This window comes from Solanum pennellii, chromosome 9, assembly GCF_001406875.1.
Source record: "Solanum pennellii chromosome 9, SPENNV200".
NCBI lineage: Eukaryota > Viridiplantae > Streptophyta > Magnoliopsida > Solanales > Solanaceae > Solanum > Solanum pennellii.
Genome location: NC_028645.1, coordinates 27,507,448 through 27,528,275, shown reverse-complemented (window position 1 = coordinate 27,528,275; position 20,828 = coordinate 27,507,448). Strand labels below are relative to the sequence as shown.

The 20,828-nt window shown below is 34.6% G+C and overlaps 1 protein-coding gene across 2 annotated transcripts; it reads right to left on the bottom strand.

The window, feature by feature from the left end:
- Positions 1-8,951: 8,951 nt before the first annotated feature.
- Positions 8,952-15,874, bottom strand: LOC107031169 (serine/arginine repetitive matrix protein 1). Of its 2 annotated transcripts, XR_001458189.1 has the most exons (15): positions 15,699-15,874; positions 15,529-15,618; positions 15,317-15,439; positions 15,087-15,254; positions 14,935-15,021; positions 14,668-14,795; positions 12,752-12,796; positions 12,630-12,680; positions 11,719-12,498; positions 11,218-11,484; positions 10,992-11,129; positions 10,718-10,876; positions 9,680-10,594; positions 9,342-9,410; positions 8,952-9,204 (listed from the first exon to the last, which is right to left on the bottom strand). XR_001458189.1 is itself a non-coding variant. In XM_015232422.2 (13 exons), the coding sequence occupies exons 1-13, from the start codon at positions 15,717-15,719 to the stop codon at positions 9,910-9,912; spliced, it is 2,742 nt and encodes a 913-aa protein (XP_015087908.1). In that variant the 5' UTR covers positions 15,720-15,874; the 3' UTR covers positions 9,537-9,909. The 2 variants fall into 2 exon arrangements, 1 of the variants encoding a protein (XP_015087908.1); XM_015232422.2 differs by lacking the exons at positions 8,952-9,204; positions 9,342-9,410 and having other exon boundaries at positions 9,537-10,594.
- Between the last annotated feature and the right edge of the window lie 4,954 nt (positions 15,875-20,828).

Sequence of the window (20,828 nt, the reverse complement as noted above, 5' to 3'; positions counted from 1 at the left end):
TTCTTGCTTGAAACCATATGGACCCTCTATATTGATTTCAAATAGATGGGTATAGTGAGTAGTAACATTGTGTGATCTTCGTTGCAAGGTCTGAGAAAAGAACAAAAAGATTGATTGGATTTTGAATCAAATAAAAGGAATATCAACTTTCCTTTGGATGATTTTGTAACAATCATTCTTGACATCTCAAGATTTATTGATTTCCTTTTGAGTGCTAGCAACTTCCATCAGATGGTAGGAATTGATATGATTTGTTTCTTTCAATTTTACCAAAGTTTTCGTTGTACAAGAAATAAAAATTGTTCAAATGAACTTATGTATAAGAATATCTCATAAGAATATCTCATTACAAAGAATTGATGAAAGAACCATTGAAAAATAATTCTTCCAACCAAATATATGTGGAACTCTAAATTTGGTGTGTTCGTTTCTCGATTTTATGCAGGCCTGCCAAAATGCCATTTTCTTGGTGTAAAAGAATTCAAACGACGAACAACTTGATTCTTGAAAAAATTAGACCTATAGGACTACAACATATCAAAAATCAACATCAAAAACCTTTCGTATTTACGGGAATTGATTTTTGAAATCGGTCATCAAATCTGGAAGTTTCCCTCACAGTTATGCGCAATCTCAACGTCCTTTTCTTGATGTAGGAGCACTCAAACGACAAGACACTTGATTCTGGAGAAAATAGACTTTTGGTTATACGATATATCCAAAAATCAACATTTAACTCCTTCTAGATTGAGGGGAATAAAATTTTGAAGTTGGCCATAAAATCTGCAAGTTCCCCTCACAGTTAAGCGCAAATCTCGACAAAACGTTCTTTTCTCGATGTAGGAGAATTCAAACGACAAGCGGTTTCATTCTGGAAAAAATAGACTTTTGGTAATACGACATACCCAAAAATCAACATTAAAAACCTTTGTATTGACGGAAATCAAATTTTGAAGTTGGTCATCAAATCTGGAAATTCCCCTCACAGTTATGCGCAATCTCATCAAAACATTCTTTTCTCGGTGTAGGAGAATTCAAACTACAAGTGGTTGATTATGAAGAAAAGTGACCTATATTACTACGACATATCCAAAAATTAATATCAAAAACCTTTCGTATTGACGGGAATTGATTTTTGAAATCGGTCATCAAATCTGGAAGTTTCCCTCACAGTTATGCGCAATCTCGCCAAAACGTCACTTTCTCGATGAAAGGAGCATTCAAAACACAAGACAATTGATTCTGGATAAACTAGACTTTTAGTTATACGACATACCCAAAAATAGATGTTAAACTCCTTCCGGATCGACGGGAATCAATTTTTTAGTTGGTCATCATATCTGGAAGTTCCCCTCACAGTTATGCGCAATCTCGTCAAAACGTTCTTTTCTCGGTGTAGGAGCATTCAAACTAAAAGCGGCTTGACTTTGGAGAAACTAGACTTATGGTAATACGACATATCCAAAAATCGACGTTAAAAACCATCCGTGTTGACGGGAATCATATTTTGAAGTTGGATCCCAAATCTGGTAGTTCTTCTTACAGATTTGCGTCTTCTCGCTAAAAACGTCATTTTCTTGAAGTAGGAGCATTCAAATGACAAGCATTTCATTCTAGAGAAACAAGACTTTTAGTACTACAAGATATCCAAAAATCAACGTCAACAACCTTTTGTATTGATAGGGGTTGATTTTTGAAGTTGGTCCCCAAATCTGAAATTCTCCTCACTATTATGATCAATCTGAAGCAATATCCACAATGAAGCATTGTGTTGTCCGGCACTACGACATACCGTTGATTTGAACTTTCATGTTATTGAGGCCAACCAAGCGGTCAATCATGTAGAATCGAAAAGCTTCTGTATTTACTACCATGTGCTTCATCACTTTTTTTTCTTTTTTTTTCAGGTTCACAAAGGAGCATCACCAATCTCGATATCTTATCAAGAAGATGTAAATAACACCCATAATTGCAAAGAAATATGTGATGTACATATACCTCTTATCGTAGTTTTCGCATATTACAATTTAGTGCGACATCTACCTTTTCATATGAGGATTTGTCAAACAATCATTTAGTGCTTCAGCTTAAACCTTCATTGTAGAGTTGGTTGAGACAATCGACTTCTTTAGCTTTCATTGGAGACTTGGCGACAGACTACTTGGAGAATTCACCTTTCTTGTGGCATTGGTGCAATCAACTTGTCACATCGTAATCAGCTCACAATTTATCTTGCTCGACTCTTCAGCTTCATGCGTCTGTAGTTGAAAATTCATAACTCAAAGTAGGAGTATTGAATTCACAATTTTCTTTTTCCTATGGAAAGACAACTCAAAGAACATAATATATAAAAATCACGGAAATAAATTTGTGGATTGGTACAAATATTGCTTCAAAATCAACTCACAATTCTACCTCGTCAGCTCTTCAGCTTTTAGCAACTCTAGGAGAAAATCAGTACTCGGCGTGGGAGCCTCGAAATGATGTGATTCTTGTTTAATTGGAAGCATAACTCATAGACGTACAACATAAAAAAAACCACGGCCAAAACCTTTATGATTTTTCACAAATATGTCTTTGAAGTCTGCTCAGTTTAGTTTCAAAATCTGATGGTCTATTTAGCAGCTTTGAGCGGTCGTAGTAGAAACTTAATAACTTGGCGTAGAAATCTCTGAATAACGAGCTGATTTTTACGTTGCGAAGTAGACTCCAAGAACTACAATATATGTGAAAATAATGGTCAAAATCTTTGAGGATTTTTACAAATACGCTTTTGAAGTAAGCTAAGTGTCATGCTTAACTCTTCTCCTTGTCTCACTTGTGACACATTTGAACTCATGTGCTAGCTACATAATTTTAAAGAGCTAGTGTGATGATTAGACAATGCCACCAAACTCCCTTTTTTTATTCATGTGACTGAGCTTAGAGTGATTACTCGAAGCGCCTACGTACCTCGGTGAAGAGGATCAAGTCATATCGTAGTTGATGATAAGTTTTTTTCTTTTTTTGGACCTTACACAATTTATATTGTTGCAGGCCAGGAGTAACATGCAGTTTATGCTCATACCTTAAGGAGCGTTGTAAATTACAGTTTAGGCTCGTATGTTGAAAATTATTTCAGGGAAGAATTCCATCAATGTAATTGGCCTTCTAACCTTTTGTGATGAAGCATTAATGTACTTCAGTTTGGTGTTGGATTTTCTTCTTTCGCATTGCCGAAGCTGATCCATACTTGATTTCATGTCGACTTCTGAAAGTCAGAGTTTAGAAGTCCCTTGATGTTTCTTCCTTTTAAGGGCGACCGAAGTCCAAGTGTGACCACTCTCTTCATTGGAAAAGTCATCTATCTTAGATGTGTTTGTTGTTTTCTTAAAGGCAGAAACTTCAACTGGTTCACAGCTCCCAAACTGCATGTGATGACATCTTCTTCAATTTTTGGCGATGTCACAGGACGGAAGACTTCTGAAATTAAATCATTATCAAGTTTGACACTAGCATGGTTTGTTTCAGCTGTCTCACCATCGTCAATGATGATTTTTCCTACTCGCACTAATGTCATGATATTTTCCCTTAGAGTAAAGCATTTGTGATGAGATGACCGATGATGTGGTGAAATTTACAATACATGGGATCATCGACTTTATTGAACTCTTCGGGTTGCTTTGACTCTAAGTGTGCAATGACTTTTTTGGTTAGCAGCTCATCAAGAATCGCAGGAACGTCAGAGTCTGAAAAGGGATACGCGATGTCTTTCCATGACTTGCAATGCTCAACTCCATGTCATGAGCATGTGTAGCTAATTCTTCAAAAGTTCGAGGCTTAGTTCCTTGAAGTATATAGACAAGGCCCCAATGCATTCCTTGTATACAAATTTCGACTTCAGATATTTCAGAAAATTGATCCTTGAAATCTAAGCTCAACATTCGCCAATGATTGATGTAGTCCACAACGAGTTCATCCTTACCTTGTTTTGTGTTTGTCAATTCCATCATGCTCACTGTACGGCGGTACTGTAGAAACTATTGAGAAATTGATTTTCTAATTGTTCTTAACTATCAATTGATTCAGGATCCAAGTCCATATACCGATCAAAGGCGTTTCTTTTAAAGAACGGACAAACTACTTGACAAGAAGATCATCATGTGTACCGGCACTGGTATAAGTTTCGACGAAATGGGCAATATGTTGCCTTGGATTCCCCCTTCCATCAAATTGTTGCAATTTTGGTGATTGATATACAATTGGCATCAGTAGGCCCTCGATTCGCTTAGAATACGGCTTTGAATATCCTAAGGAACTTTGAGACAAACCACCATATTGAGCTTTAATTATGTTTGTGATCATATCTTGTAGTTGTTAAATTGTTACAGTGGCAACGGAAGCAGACTATTTTGCGCTTTGAGAGTCATCTGACTTGGTGATAGAATCAATCTCAAATTTTTCTTGAGTTGTTACATTATGATGTGACTCTCTAGAGTTGTAGAGATCTAACTTGCTCATAAGTTGCGCGATTTGGAGATTTTTGTCATCAATAGACTTCTTCAAGGCTTCAATGGTTTGCTCCATCATTGCAAACTTCTCATCCATGTCAGTTGCGTCAATCATAAATGAGTTAGCATTTGTTAAAATCGAAGAATCTGTTGAACTTTTAGATTCACCAAAGTTGAAGCCAGAGAAAGTTCATCAAACAACTTTGATGCAATGTTGCCCCCAGGGATTGCAGTTTTGATTGTCATTCAAGACTTGCTCTTTCTTGGCATCTCCAAGGAGGTGAAATACGCAGATCCATTCAAGACACTTTTCTTGAACTCGCGTCGAGTTATTGGATCAACATCACTAAAATCAACAAATGTGGCAACAGTACAGTCCTTATCTAAAACATCATTCATCTTCTTGAAGGTCATTGCAAAGTTGAACTTCTTGTTTTTTTTTGTAGGAGGAAGAGATGAAGAACAGACTTGGTCCTACTGGGCATGCCAAATTTGTTTGCAACAAATTTTCGTAGGCGTTGTAAATCGATTGCAAGAAAAATAAATAAAAGAAAATGTGTTTTTATTGATGAATCTTTGTGAGTACAATTTTGTTGTTCTCTTGATTCTTCTCTTCTAAGTTTCTCCGTGATCCAAGGGCCTTCAGTAGCGTAATTCTCGAATGTAATCTGATGTAGACCTCCTTGAGATATATTTAATCACCGGAGCGTCGAGAAGCACTTCGTGATTGCAAGTTGATTGTCAGGAAGAACTCTGTTGATCACTTCTTTGAAGAGCTATGTTGATGTTGTAGCTTATATATACCTCCTTGAGATGTATTTGATCTCTAGGAACGTTGGAAAGCACTTCGTCATTGCAAGTCAATCTCTGAGAAAACTCTGTTGATCACTCATTCGAAGAGCTATGTAGTTGATGTTGTAGTTTTCTCCAATTGCAGAATGCTTGTTGAAGAGTCTTCTTCCCCTCTTTGAATGTCATGTCTATCCTTTATTTATAGTTGTAGTGGTGGACAAGGTTGCTTGTGATTGGCCAAAGGATGTCATTTTGACACTTGGTGCATTGTTATTCGTTCTTGTAATTGACTGAGACTACCACCTCATTTGGACACGTGGCGTCACTTTGTTGGTCTTCGATGTCTAGTCACTGTGACACGTGACATGAGTTTGGGCTACAAGGTGAAATGGACCTTGGACTTGAATTTAATAAAATGGAATTTTTTATATTTGTAAAGCCCAAATTAATCATTCAACCGAAATAAACATGGATCTAATTGAAATTTTGTATCAATTAAATCCAATAAAATCTGTGTGTCTACAGACATAAATAGGCATTGAGGATACTAATTGTGAAACTAAAGGGAGTTTGAAAGAGTGAAAATCTACTACTCATCAAATATCGAATTTCAATATCTGATAAAATTCTACTTACATAATATACCGGAGATTGCATACCTCCTCATTCTCAAATCAAGATGGCACTTATCACGACTTGGGACATGGCCACTATAACAAAAGTTGGTTTATTGTCTTGGAGGATAGGGAGGATTTCAGCATAGTTTTTAAGGTCCCTCAAGGGCCAAGGCCAATTGCCAATTTGATGTCCATTCAAAGTTATTCTTCTTTTTTAAAAGAAAAAAACTGGGACTTGGGGTACTATTCCAAGAACCTTGATATGAACCTACTCGGAGCTGCCAGCCCACCAATCAGTCTTTGCATCGCCTTCTTATCAGTGAGAACATTTGGTATTTCCTCAATGGCTTTGATCTTATCCGATTTCACCTCGATTCCCTTGTTCAAAAACTTTAAAAGCGCTCATATTTTACTTCCTTAATATGCCAAAGGCCTAAGGTATGGTTCTTCCTCCATGTGTTGTCCACTATTAGCAAATTTTAGAGTAAGAGAATGAAAAAAATAATTAAAGCAAGAGATAAAATGAGTAACAAACATGCCTATGTTATATATAACGACAAGCAGTAAATAAATGTATACTATACTCGAAATGTTTAACCAGCTCAAACCAAAAGCTGGATGATTGTCAAATTTAGAGAGGATAAATATTGGAGAAAAAAAATGAAGATACATGGTATATAGAGTTTGAATTAGGATGAAAATGTAATTAATAAACTTGAGGATTAAAATAAAAAGTTTAAGGACGCAGGTGCTGTTTTAATTTGGCAGTTGGCAATAGGTATTAAATGTCAAAATAAGTGAGTGTGATTGGCAAACCAGTGAGAAGAAAGTATAAATAAAAGAAAATCCAGCAAGACCATTTTCTTACTGTAGTCTCTGACCTCACTTAATCACCCTTGACCTGACTCAGCTCAGCCCATGAGACGGTCTTACACTTGATTAGCAATTCCAACATCTTTCATTTTTAACTTTCTTCATTATGGTCATGTTAAATTGTCGTGGTGAATAATAGTTCAGTTCCTATGGAAATCTAAATAATCAAAGTACCTAGAAGGAAGTAATCATACTGTTACCATGTTATCTGGAGCAGCATGGAAATGATCAAGAACAATTAACTAACTCAATACTAGGGTAAAACAAAACATTCGGAATAGGAAAACAGACTCAACAAGGGCTTCTCCCACCACTTCGGTTTGGATTGAAAGGTGACACTGAAACTATCATTCCAGAAACCTATTATTATACAAGATATCAGTTCATCCAATTTTATTATTTGGATTTGTTGTGGTAATCCATCCAATTTTATGAAATTATGTATTTGGATTTGTTGTGGTAATCCATCCAATTTTATGAAATTATGTATCTCCTTTCAACAGATAAGTCATAAGATATGTATGTTGGATAAGAAAAGAAGACCCCATGCAATTACAAACATGGCACAATAATCTGACAGCCGTCTCTTTTCAGACATCAAAACAGATTTCATACTACATTCACCTGAATAAAAACAAGGGAAAAAGTCTGATATACCCCTCAACTTTGTCATTTGGAGCTGATATACCCTTCGTTATGAAAGTGGCTCATATATGCCCTTACCGTTATACAAACGGCTCACATATACCCCTGCCGTTACAAAATGGCTCACATATGCCCTTACCGTTATACAAACGGCTCACATATACCCCTGCCGTTACAAAATGGCTCACATATACCCTTCATTTAATTGAAGTTAAAAAAATTAGTTTTAAATTTACATTTATTGCTTTTAATTTTTTTTAAAAATTATTTAGAGGTATATATGATTCTTCTATCAAAGTTCAAGGAATATTTTAATTTTTTTAATACATAAATTATTTTTTGACTTCTTTTATTATAATTATTTGAATTTCTTATTCTTATTTTATTTTTTTCTTTCATTCCTTTGTTTAAAGAAAAAAAATTTAAACTATTTTTTTTTGTCTATATTGTAATTTGATATTTATATTCGAAAAAAAAAAACTTGTCATCTACAATAAGTTTTACAAGAATATTAGTGAAACATAAATAAATTTTATTATCAAAATAATAATTCTAAATTAGTCATTGAAACAAAAAAAAAGTCAAAAAAATATGTTTGACGAGGATTAAATTTACTCATATGGGATTATATATTGTAGAAAAAAATTATAAAAAGTTAGATTAAAATTATATTTTTTTTCATTTCCCTTAGAGGAAAAGGATATATGTGAGTCATTTGTTTATAAGTAGGGGTATATATGAGCCACTTTCATAACAAAGGGTATATCAGCTTCAAATGACAAAGTTGAAGGGTATATCAGACCCTTTTCCCTAAAAACAAAAGATGCAGATGTTCTCCCTTTGCCTCTTCCTCAGGCTCCCCATTGTCCATCAAAGCATGAAAAGTCTTGCATGCCCCCTTCCACGCACGCCTCTAGAATCCTAGAGAAAACCTTTCTGCTTATGTTAACTTCCTTTACACATCCTCTTCCACTCTAGAATCCTTGAGAAAACCTTTATGCTCATGTTTATGTTTCTTCCAAATGATATGGGAGGTGAAGGGAAGGTTACACCTCCGATAAAAACAAAAGATCTAGTTGTTCTCCCTTTATTCCTCGGGTTCTATAATGTTTCAGACTCGTCAAATATGTCAACACGTGCATGTCGGAGTCTCCAAAAGTAGGGTATTTTTGAAGAATCCGACACAGGCTCGGCATCAAAAGTGACAAGTCTCTGCTGCGCAACTTAGCCCTGGTTTTCTCTCATCCCCTTTGCCCATTAAAGCACAAAAGTCTTCACAGGTTACCTACCCTTCCATTCCTCCATTTGAATCCTTGAGAAAACCTTTATGTTTATGATATTAAACAATTTAGCGGCTTCAGAATTATATGAGGGGTAAACAGAAGATTTCACCACAGATAAAAGTCACATCCACATTGAACTCATCCCATATAATATTAAACAAGGCAAGAACTTCTTGATAAACAATGCAAGAAGTTATCCTGACATACACGAGCACACACCTACATGCATGGAATAATTTGATAACCAGACGGACAGCATTAAAAGATTGGCATAACATATCAAACTATACCTTTGTGAACAATCAAAAAAGAATGAAGATAATCTCTACGAGGTTATAAGCGGGCCGAAGGGGGATGGAGTGGGTTCACTTCTACAGTTCTATATGGATTTCATGTACAATACAATGAACCAGTTGTCTTAACTGCTGATACAAACACTTCCAAAAATGAACAGGAACTCGGATCACCATGAAAAGTAAAACACATTCTGGAGAGGAAATCAAGCTGCCAACACACAATGTAAATCAGCATACAATACCATGAGACCTAAATGAGAATTATGTTATATTTAAGGGTAAATATTCCAGCCATTTGGGCACTCTACTATCCAAGGAAGCCAATTTAGGATGGTAACACATCACCTGCATTGGAGATCCATGTATGGAGGTGCCAAGTCTGCTCAACGAGGTCATCTAGTGAAATCTAATGATCTATCAATTAACAAGAAAGCCAACATAGAAATAAGAAACGTTACGAATAATTGGATCAGTTATTGAACTGAACCTGGTATTCTTCCAAGTGTAACATCACTTAAATTTGTCTTTCAAGCAAAAGTCTAAAACAAAAAAAAACAATTTTGTATATTCATAAAGGACCAAAAAATAAGAACTTGTGTCAAGGCTATAATGAGCCACCAAAAGAATATTTCCAGTGGATTAGGAAACAAACACATTCCCAGGAAAGGGAAGACAATTATTACCAGAAGGTTTAGCAGGTAGGTCAGCATAAAGTTGAAGTCAACACACTAGCTCAGGAAACCCTCTTTTATGCAATTCAGCTGCCAGAGGTAAAGATAGACTACATTAAATATGCAGCATAAACAACACATCCACGGTAAATATTCAGTTCAAGATTGATAAAGCTAACTGAAAGAGAAGGACTACTAGGACGAGAATAACAGCTTAATAATGTCCAAAGGAAGCAACAATCTTAATGACTGACACCCTTTTTTGCTCTAAGAGACTCGAGAGCCTTCTCCCGCAGCTCAATTTCAAGTCTTTTCTGCAAGGACTCTGACTCCTCAATCTTACGTCCATGTTGATACTCTTTTCTCAGATGTTCATCATCTGAAGCACGATTATTAGGATTCCTCTCTGTATCTGAAGGCGAGGATATGGCATTAACTGACTTCGATTTTCGTTTCTGAGAACGTCTTTCTTCCTTTCTGCGCCGCCTCTCCTCCCGCCGACGACGCTTCTCCTCTTTCTTCAATCTTCTCTCCTCTTTCCTTCTCTTTTTAGCCTCCTTCCTATCCTCAACATCAGAATCAAAACTATCATCTGACGTTGACTCATATCTGTCAGACCTCTTATGCTTTCTTTTATCCTTAATTTTAGCTCTACGCTTTTCACTTTCCTCGAAACCAGAACCCTCTTTACTACTTAAATCATTCTGCTCAACTTTCTTTGATGAAGTGAGGGGAGCTTCGGAATCAACATATAGCTCTTTGCCCTTGGTATCGTTTGTGTGAGATAGGTTTTCCTTATCTGCTTTGACACTCTCCCCATCATATGATTCCTTTAACCTTTTAACTGAATGAGAGTGTCTATGAGTTGATGGTGACTTTTGTTTATCCAGTTCCTTTGTGTGCTGCATAGTTCCTGAAAATTTTTCACTGCAAATTACACAAGCATTATGTCAGAATATAGGCTGAGCCTTTTCTACTAGCTCAACATAAAAACAGGCAGGAATATTCATTTAAAGCTGCCAAAATGCAGAAAAGCAATTGTAAAGAAACCTCTTAATCGCTTCATTTCGCTTTCTCGACTCCAATCGATCTGAATGGCTATGAATGTCAGAAAATTCTTTCTGGACAAACCTCTTCCCAAGATCTTTATATGGATCGGGTGTTGTGGGAATTTTTCTTGAAGACCTAGGTTTATGCTCAAAAGCCTCCCTGAACCACAGCAATCCAGCACAAAAAAAAAAGGAAAAAAAATAAATCTTGCTCGAACATATCCATGGATGAGATAACTTCTTAGATTCTGAATGATGCCTTTTTCATTACTAACCTTGAATGGTTCATTTCTTTCTGATCTGCGATTTTCTCAGAAATGTCAGAACTAACTTTCTGCTCTCTCAATTTACTTGGACTAAGGCTGTCGAAGTCAATTGTCTTTATCTCCCTCGGGTTCGAAGTACTCCTTGGCCTATAGTAATTACATAAAACATTAAGATCGAAAAAACAAATTCATGAAGCACTAGCAAAACTACATTATTATTAAGGAAATCATATACCCTCTATCTTCACAAGGACTCCTTCCCCTTTTGGTTGGTGGAGATTCTGAGTCAGATCTAGAGCGATGTGGAGATTCTGGAACAGATGGTGACCGGCTTAGTTGAGGCGGCAAAGGCAGATCTTTTTCTCGTGAATCCTTACGGCCATATATCCTTTTCTGCGGTGACCCAGAAGAAGAACGTCTATGTTCCAAGGATCTGGATCCTTTATGGGCCTCAGTTTTTACTGGTGAAGCATATCGAATAGAGGAGTATTTCTCACGGCTCCTATATAATGGTGTATTAGTATCAAATCAAGCATAGCAAGATATAGGAACTCCAGGCATCAAAAAATTGTGCACTCTATCTATAAGGCAAAGAAATCCAGAATTTTCAACGATCAGTGACAACAGAAGACAAGCTTGAGCATACAAGGCAGATAACAACACTGGGCAAGCTAGCGCAACAAGAAGCATCAATAACAAATCTCTAAGAAAGATGACAGTTGATATGTGTCACTACCTTATCCTTCCTCGAGGAGATTGAACTGGTGACCTTTCATTCTTCGATATTCTCTTTCTGATTGGTGAAGGAGACCTGCGGTAAATGGGTGATGGGGAAAGTGATTCTTGAGATGAAAGAGACCTTCTGGCAGGAGTTAAGGATCTCTTCCTACCAGAAATGGAGGTTTTTCGTTGAGCTAGGAATGGAGAACTTTGCCGAGGACTCAATGGAGATCGGTGGTACTCCCGACTCACTGGAGAAGGGGACCTACGTTGCGTTGGAGATGGTGTTCTGCGTCGAAGTGGTGATTGACATTTAATAGGTGACCTTGATCTGTATCGCACTGGTGAGCGTCTACTCGGAGACCTTGACCTACACCATATAGGGGATCGTGATCTACGCCAAATGGGAGACCTCGACCTATGTCGATGTGGAGACCTTGATCTACGTCGAAGCGGGGACCTTGATCTGCGTCGAAGCGGAGACCTTGATCTGCGTCGAAGCGGGGACCTTGATCTGCGTCGAAGCGGAGACCTTGATCTGCGTCGAAGCGGAGACCTTGATCTACGTTGGAATGGAGAATGTCTTCGGTATCTTGCAGGAGAAGGTGACCTTCGACGTACTCGAGAGGTTGATCTTCGCCTATGCCTTGGTGGAGAATGGGATTGTCGAGGTGAATGTTTCCTACGAGGTGAAACAGAACACTTTGGTGCAGAGCGATATGCCCTTTCAGATGAAAGGGAGCGACGTCTCCTTTCTTCTGGAGATCCGGATGTACTTCGTGACCTGTGCCTTTCACTTTAAAAGATATCACTTAACAAACAATCATCAAGTAAGTGAAAGCAAAGTAAAAGTAGAAAGCACATACAATCGATTACGAACAAAAGAAAGAAATTCAAAAAAATAAAGGAGCTTAATGGAGAAGATACCCAGAGTAACTCCTCGAATTGGAGAATGACTTGCTGATTGGCCTTGATTTCCTGCACAATACCCAAGGAGTTCAACTAATGCTATTCTATGGGAAGGAAGCCACAAGTACAAAAATTTATACCTGGGGGAGAGTGAATGATCTGCTGACTGTGGGGATTTAGAGACCCTGCACGACACAAAGGATGTTGAGGATGAAATGAACCACAGAGCAGGGAAGTGAGCAGATAAACTTTGAAGATAAAAAGAGCATAAAAGAGAAAACAGCCCCTCACTTGGGGATTCTACATAAGAAAGACTGCATCCCTCCCTCAACTGCTTCTAACTTTGCTCCATCCAAAACAATGCCTTTACCCATACCTCAACCTCCCCCAGGACCAGTTTAAAATATTTTTTGCTTCTTTGCATTTACCAGCATTAACATTTATAGGGATATAAACTTCATTACTACTCTCCATCTTCCTATTTATATGCCCTTTCCTTTTCATATAATTCGAACACTTCTGTCCATTGTATAGATAGGTAAAATGCACCCTGACTGACATAGAGTGTTCATTCCACACGAAAGTAGGGTCACTGATCCATGCAGATCAAAGGGTAAAAACTTATCATTATTGGTGTGAACGACAATTACCCACATGTCTTTGCACCTCAGCATTTGTAAAGGATGTGCATTTAGAATTACCCCGTGGATCTCAGGACTCACCCCCTATACAGAATTGAACTCTACTTTCTTTTCTTTTTTTGATGAAACAATTGTTTTATTGAAAAGGCATCTACGAGATGCATGAAAGATAACAAATCAAATGGTTAACTCCAAACAGTGCAAAAAAAAACAAGAGCGAGCTGGGAGTTAACAACCGAAAGCTAAAAGCTGAGGCTGCTAAGACACCGAGAGGGAACTGATAAAATCTAGAAGGGGGAACAAACACTTAGATCTAAAAGACCAATTGGGAGTTGAACATCATGACATCTGCTGTTTCTTTCTGCACATAAACACCAAAAAATACAAGCTGGGATCATCTGCCAGATCTTCTTGATGGTCTTGTTCACTTTACATGAACTCCGACTTTCAACTGCTTGTTTTAGGTTGAGAGGGGTTGTCCGCTAATTCCAAAAATTGCCAAAAATATAGTCCAAAGGTCAGCTGCCACAGGGCAATGCAATAGCAAGCGGTTTACAGTCTCTAAATTGCTTTGGCACATAAAACACATGTGTGCCTTTACAATACTCATTCAGAAGTCCAACTTGACAGCTGCATTTTTGCAGCAAGGTAGTTTGCTACTTAATTCTATGGGACATAAATTTTATCTTTTATCTAATTAATAGGAAGTGCACAAGGATATACTAAAGGACTTCAGGTAAATAAAATCTATAAATTACTCAGTGCATGGTGTAACTGCAGATTTATCATCACCATTTGAGTTAGTAAGAAATATTGTTTCATTCTTTGCCCACATTTTATTGGGTCTCCAAAAGGCCGGGAGTTGAGACTAACAGTGAACATCCAAATATGCAGCTGTGCCAGTAGATTTTGGCAATATGAGAGAGAAGTAAATTAGTAATGTGAAGGCCTAACTTGCCCTGCTTCATTTGGGTGGGGGCAGCTTACTTTAGGTCTTATTCAAGACCTGATCAAGGAATTTCCCTTCTTTAATTTTTGGCATCTCCGTTCTTGGTGTCCTCTTCTTTATTTTCTCTTTGAACTATTTTATTATCACCTGGTTTGCTATCTAGTTCCTCACTGGTCTACAATGTCGCCTGTAATTAAATGTTGAAGAATTGAAGTTCATAAGCATTGATATTTAGCATATGCAATAAAATCCTTATCAACCTTGAACAATGAATTTTGTGTTCACTTCTAATTCTAAAATGGAATTTAAGTGCTCTTTATTATTAGTAGCCCAACTGTAACCTATGTGACTGTACAAGATAACCTCTCAACTGCTGATTATGCGTCCAGGGTCTGATTGGCTAATTCCAAAGTTACACTTCAATAAATTATTGTTTCTTTAAAAAAAGAACTAGTTGAATCCTGACCTGTTTCTTACTCTTGATCCGTTTCTCTCAACAGGATCTAAATTATCCATCAAGCGAACCTGAAGCTGTTGTTTTGGAGTTGGTTCCCGTGAAGTATTTTTCTGTCTCAAATCGCTGCCATAATCATCCTACAGTAGAGTGAGGAGAAGATATGAACCTAAATAATTGTGGAAGCAGGCTGATACCACAAAAATACAAACAAAGGTTGACAAAGAAAACCCCAACTTTAGATTAAAAGAAAAAACTCTTTCACACAATCTCAGTTACCATCTTCTTCCTTTTCTCTTGATCCAGCTCCCTGTTGTCTCTCTCCTTTTTCTTCTGAATCTCGTTTGCAATTCGATCCATCTCAGCCTAGAACAAAAGAGATTATCAACAAGAAGTAGTGAAAGATTAGAGTGAAAAAAACCAAGAAATACCTTATTGTTTCTCATTTCCTCTTCTTTGGCTTCTAGGAACTGTTGAGGAACACCACTGGCATTGTTCTGTGCACTAAGTAGTAATGCCCAAAGCTCTTTAATGAATTTTGCAGTGTTTCTTTCCATGAAACCAGTAAGTGAAATTTGAAGCTCCTTGCCATTAGCTACCTGGATTGTTTTTGTAAGGATAATGAAATGAAATGAAAGAACAAAAAAGTAGAGAGAATTACCTTTCGTTCAAGAAGGCTATAAATAAAATTGATAAGCACTTCATCTTCGAAACCAATAAGCTCAGTAACTCGCTTAGCAATCCATGGTTTAATTACATCCATCTTGACCTTTGTCATATCGACCTATCAAATTCACATAATAATCAAATTGTATTGTAGGGTCCAGAAATCGAAAAATTGGAGTGGACTAGCCAAAGGGAAAATGGACGAACCAGATGTTCCAATTCAGGAGCGAACTTCTGAGATTTTAACAACTTAGCTTGCTTATTAGAGAATCGAGTGTCCTGCTCAGCAGAAGTGCCCTAAACAAACAAACAAACAAACAATTAGCGGAACACAGCTTCGATCTAAAACAAATTTCAGAATCAACAACAAAAATTACCCTAAAAAAACCCCCCGACATCTTTTAGGGTTTCCTCTGATTGCAAGTTACTGATTTCGCTTCAATCTTAAAGATGCATCAACCGCTCTACGGACCTGCGGCGTACCCTAACCTTCTAATAACATCAATCTTTTCTTGGGAAGAAAACATTAATAATATCACATTTATATCATTAAAAAAAAAAAAAAAAAACATTCGCTACATACTACTTTACAGGTAAGAATTTTGCCAAAAAGAATATCTAACTACTTATATATAACTTGTACCATATATTGATTGTACAATAAATTAGTTATCACTTGAAAAAATTGTATATTTATATTATTTCACTAATTTTTTTAAATTATTAATATTTTTACTTAAGTTTCATCTAAAATCTCTAAAACGAAAGACATATGAGCTTCTCTTCAAATTTTTATTTAATATCTTATTTAAAATGATTTGTACATATCAATATGATAGATTTCACAATACGTTAGTTATTTTAAACTTGAGAGAAAAATTCTCCAGTATAGCAAGCAATTTTACTGGAATATCTTTGACTAATTAATCTTCTGATTCTGATTAACATTTAGTTTGTGTATTACTTGAAATATAACTTTATATATTAAAATTACATTTCTCTTATGTTTGCTGTGATTTCTTTTATCTTTCATATTATAATATAAGAAATAACATGAAAGTATGACTTCATGCTGTGATTTCTTATCTTTCATATTATAATATAAGAAATAACATGAAAGTATGACTTCATGCTATAACCTTACTAAATGGTGCAATAATGTGAATAATTTCCTTTCGGTGAAGAAAGATCAAGTACTATTAGTTGGTAGAGATTGAACAACAAATAAGATATGGCTTCTTGAACGGAATTGGTGCAACAATATTTACATATTAATGCTCATCTCTATTTACTGATTGAATTTTCAAATCCTCACATAAAGAAAGATATTTAAAAGAGTAATTAGTTGATTCACATGTATTTAAAGAAATTGTTTGGTTAATTTATTATATATCTGATATAATTTTATGTGGATTTTATTGTAAATTTCATCGATATTCGCAAATTATCCATCTCATCATTGTATATTGGAGGTGCATTCACTTCATTAATGCGTTTGTTGTTTCATCTGACATATTACTATGAAATGCATTTTCATTCCACTTGTTTTCAATTACTATGTCACCTACACGTTATATTAGTTCATTGTTTCATTCCACTTGTTTTCAATTACTATGTCACTTACACTTAATATTAGTTCATTGCATATAAAAATTTGCAAACTTTCATATCACAGTTGATGTTCTTATTCTTAAAGTTGTTCTTATAATTTATTTAGATATTTCAATTATGGTTATTGCTTATTAAACACTTTAACTTTAAGAAATTTATATCTACACAAAATATCAATCAGTTGAAAAACGGTATTGTGTGTGGCTCAAACACAAATATATAGCAGGTGTACCAATGAACAACGACATGTTCTGGTCGAATTCAATTTTTTAAAATTTTTATTTAAATAATCCAAAAAGAATTTTAAGAATATAAATATAACTCTTTTAATTAAACACTTGCCGAAACTGTTTCCCCTTCCCGTAGACGCCGACACGCAAATAAATCATCGCCCACTCTTTCGTTCCATTTCATTGGTATCAAAAACACCTCTTACCCATTGTCTTCATCTTCTTTCGATTAATAAAGTTTATCATAGTTAGAAGAAAAAATACCAAACTTTTACCGAAAAATGATTTAGTCTTATTTCATCGGAATAAATGAAGCTTCACCAAAATAATTGAAAACCTGAAAAAAAAAAAAAAAGAAAAAAAAAAGAATAGTTGGAGAAGGTAAGATAAAGTTGGTGAGACGGGGTGGAAGAGGTAACCAATAAGTAGAGATGGTGGAATGATGTTGGATCAAAATTGTTGAGGCAACATCTTAGAAGAAGACATGTTTTTCTTTAATTTTATTGTTAGTTAAATTCTTTGATCTCTTTACTAATTAATGTCTCAAGGTCAATAAAGCAAATAAATGTACTTTTTTGGAAAAATTAAAAGAAAAATGTTATTTGGGCATCTTTACACATTCATGAAAAGTGAAGAACACCTTTTTTGCCATATTAGTTTTTTGTGCTTAATAGATATATATTTTGAATATTTTAAGTGTTCAACGAGTACTAACCCTAGTTGAGATGTCTAAATGAATTATATGGACAACTTTAAGGGGCAGCAGCTGACTTAAGTCTATTCTAAAATGTCATTTATATCTGATATTCTATTAAATCATTATTTTTAATCACATGTTTTCTATTTATTCAAAGTTGGATTTAATTTTTTTACAATATATAATGCTTATGAAAGCATTCCAAATTAAAGGTTTTGTCGTGACATTCCACCATTGTTTACTGAATAGTGTAATTGACACATTATACATTTTTCTATCTAAATTCAAGCAAGATCAACTTGTTTCGCAAGTTAATTTTCTCGTATCATAAAGTTTAAACCTCTAATATTGCTATTTTCAGTGGTGTATTAAAAAAATCTTTAGCAGTACTACTTCTTAAAATGAGAAATAATAAATAAAATGATATAATATTTGATCAAAGAGAATATAAATAAAAGAAATTATTACCATATATACTATTGTATCTTTTATCTCTCTCTATATATATTATCTTCTTTCGTAAATTTTCTTTTTTATAAAAATGTACTTAAAACAACCTTATTAGAAATAATAGTACTAAACAATTTCTCACATAGGACACCAAATAATCACTGAATAACTTATTATTAACTGAATTTAATAAATTATTCTTGATTATTTTATTGGTGAGAAAGAAGGTTAACAAAAAAAGACATAAAAAAGAACTATAACAAACACCCAACTTTTCTAGATGCAGATGTAAAGGGTTCAAGAAACCAAAATGTATTAAGATGGGTTCCTTGATTTAATAACTAACACCCAAAATGAGCTCTTTTCAGTAACAAAATAAGTTCTTTTGAATTATGATTCAATTAATTATTTTATGTCTTTTTATGTATGTTTTAAGTTAAGTTCACTTGAATTTATGCATGATCCATAATTTCTAGATTTTGATCATATGATGAAACTTTTGAATTATGAAAGATAATTTTAAGAAGATATGCATGTTTCTTTATGAAATTGATGAAAATGATTCAAGGTTGATTTTAGAGTAAAACATCGATGTTGTGAAAGTATTTCTCACATACTAGTCAAAACTTGAATGTGAAAGGGTTTTCTCACATGAAAAATTCACAAGGCTGAAAGAATTTTTCATCTATGTTGAATCAAGATTAAAGAGTTATTCTAATGAACTCTAGCTTGGATTGACTACTTTACTGTGTCTTTCTATGGATAATATGACATGTTAAGATTTATGACAATTTCATGGAATTTATACTTAGTATCGAGTAGAAAAGCGATGATTACCCATGTCCCATGACTATGTGCCACCATAGTTTGTCTTAGATAGACATTAGCTAGTGGATCCACCTAAGTTAGAAGTTTATGGTTCTTACCTTGGCAAGTAAGGATATCTCTTTTCGAGTGGAATAGACACTAAATTTCATGTTATAGCCACATGGTCTATGCCGGTTAAAGGTTAATCTCCCACAATAATGAACTAAGGTTACTTTCTAAAAGTATCTCTAATGGGTTGTAAATATGTTTAGTTTGCATTCATTGTGATTATGACTTATGTTTTCTAACATGTTATTTTGTGATTTAGCTTGGTCATAGCATGTCAAATAAAGTCTTTAGCATGATTTCATAATTCTTATGCATTGCTATCACACTTGGTACATTTCATGTATTAATGCATACTTGTGCCTACATTATTTCACTAATACAGGGTTTGATGCTCCTTCCGCTAGTGATCCGTTATTGACATTGAAGATTGATGAGTCCTCATGTTTTAATAACCGAGACTCTTTTATTTCTTCCATGTCTTTTCATTTTCAGATGTTGTATGTAATGTATGTGTTAAGTGCTAATCACTAATAGATGGCTTTGAGACTTATGCTTAAACTTCCGCTACTCTTTGTCATACTCTTTTATATAAAATGCTACTTTTAAAACTCTTTGTTTTATTATCTTGTGTGATGTATGCTAAGTGGCTTCTGTAGGATCTCTCAGGATCTTATTGTTGACATCCAATTTTGGACCTCCACATTATAGATTAATCATCGAGCTTCTTCGATTCCAAACGATTTAAAACAATTGGTTCCATGAATTTTCAAAAAATAAATAAAAAAATATTTTGCAAGTTTTTAAATAGTCTATCACTTTTATAATTTTTAATAATATATATGTTTTTATATAATTATGTAGGAAATAAGTATATCGAGTAAATATTCGAAAATTATCTCAAAATTTTTTATACTTTTTAGTGTATTTTAAAGTGATGATATAATTTTGAATTAATTAGCTTTTATGAAATTTGAAATATTTTTGAGTTATTTTTATGTAAGTCTTGCCAATTTTATAATTTGTTAAAAATAATAAATATGTTTTTTAGTATATTTTTATTTGAAAATCGACTCAAAAGATTTTAGTTTTGCTTTAAAATTTGGCAATTAGTTTAATTAACTAATTAGTTAATATTTTAAAATTGATTATTTTATATGATTAAAATTAAGAAGCTCATTAATTAATTTATATTAATTCGTCTTGCTGGACCTTAGTCAAATTCCTCAATTAATGCAAATTGGCTGTGTTTTTAACGTTCTTCGGCCGAATTTGTAATCTATATGGTTATTTTCCAAAATTGAGTTTTAACCAATAATTGCCCCAGTTATTGGATCAATTTAAGACCAAAGTTGGTCCAGTTTTCAGCCCATCTTCCATATAAACCAGCAGCCCATATTACATTCATTCAAATATCCAATCCAAACCCATTTCACAGCAAGAAAAAATGGCACATTATGATAACCTATAGAGTTTATTGGCAATAAATAGTCCATTTTAAATTTTTTAGCAAAAACTTTTTTTTTTATTATTTATTTGGCATTAAAATAGCCACATTTTTTTATTTGAAAATAAATTTTTTTCCTGATTTTCTCTCTCTATTTCTTAATAGTTATCATGTCTACTTTTATTATTCCTTTTTTCTC

What these genes read in the sequence shown, in the direction of transcription:
- LOC107031169 (XM_015232422.2), bottom strand. Translation starts at nt 15,719, where the DNA reads ATGTCGGGGGGTTTTTTTAGG. An exon ending in GGATCAAGAGTAAGAAACAG is followed by an intron (nt 12,797 to 14,667) that starts GTCAGGATTCAA and finishes TGTGTCGTGCAG; the next exon opens with GGTCTCTAAATCCCCACAGT. An exon ending in CGAAATGAAGCGATTAAGAG is followed by an intron (nt 10,595 to 10,717) that starts GTTTCTTTACAA and finishes TGTAATTTGCAG; the next exon opens with TGAAAAATTTTCAGGAACTA.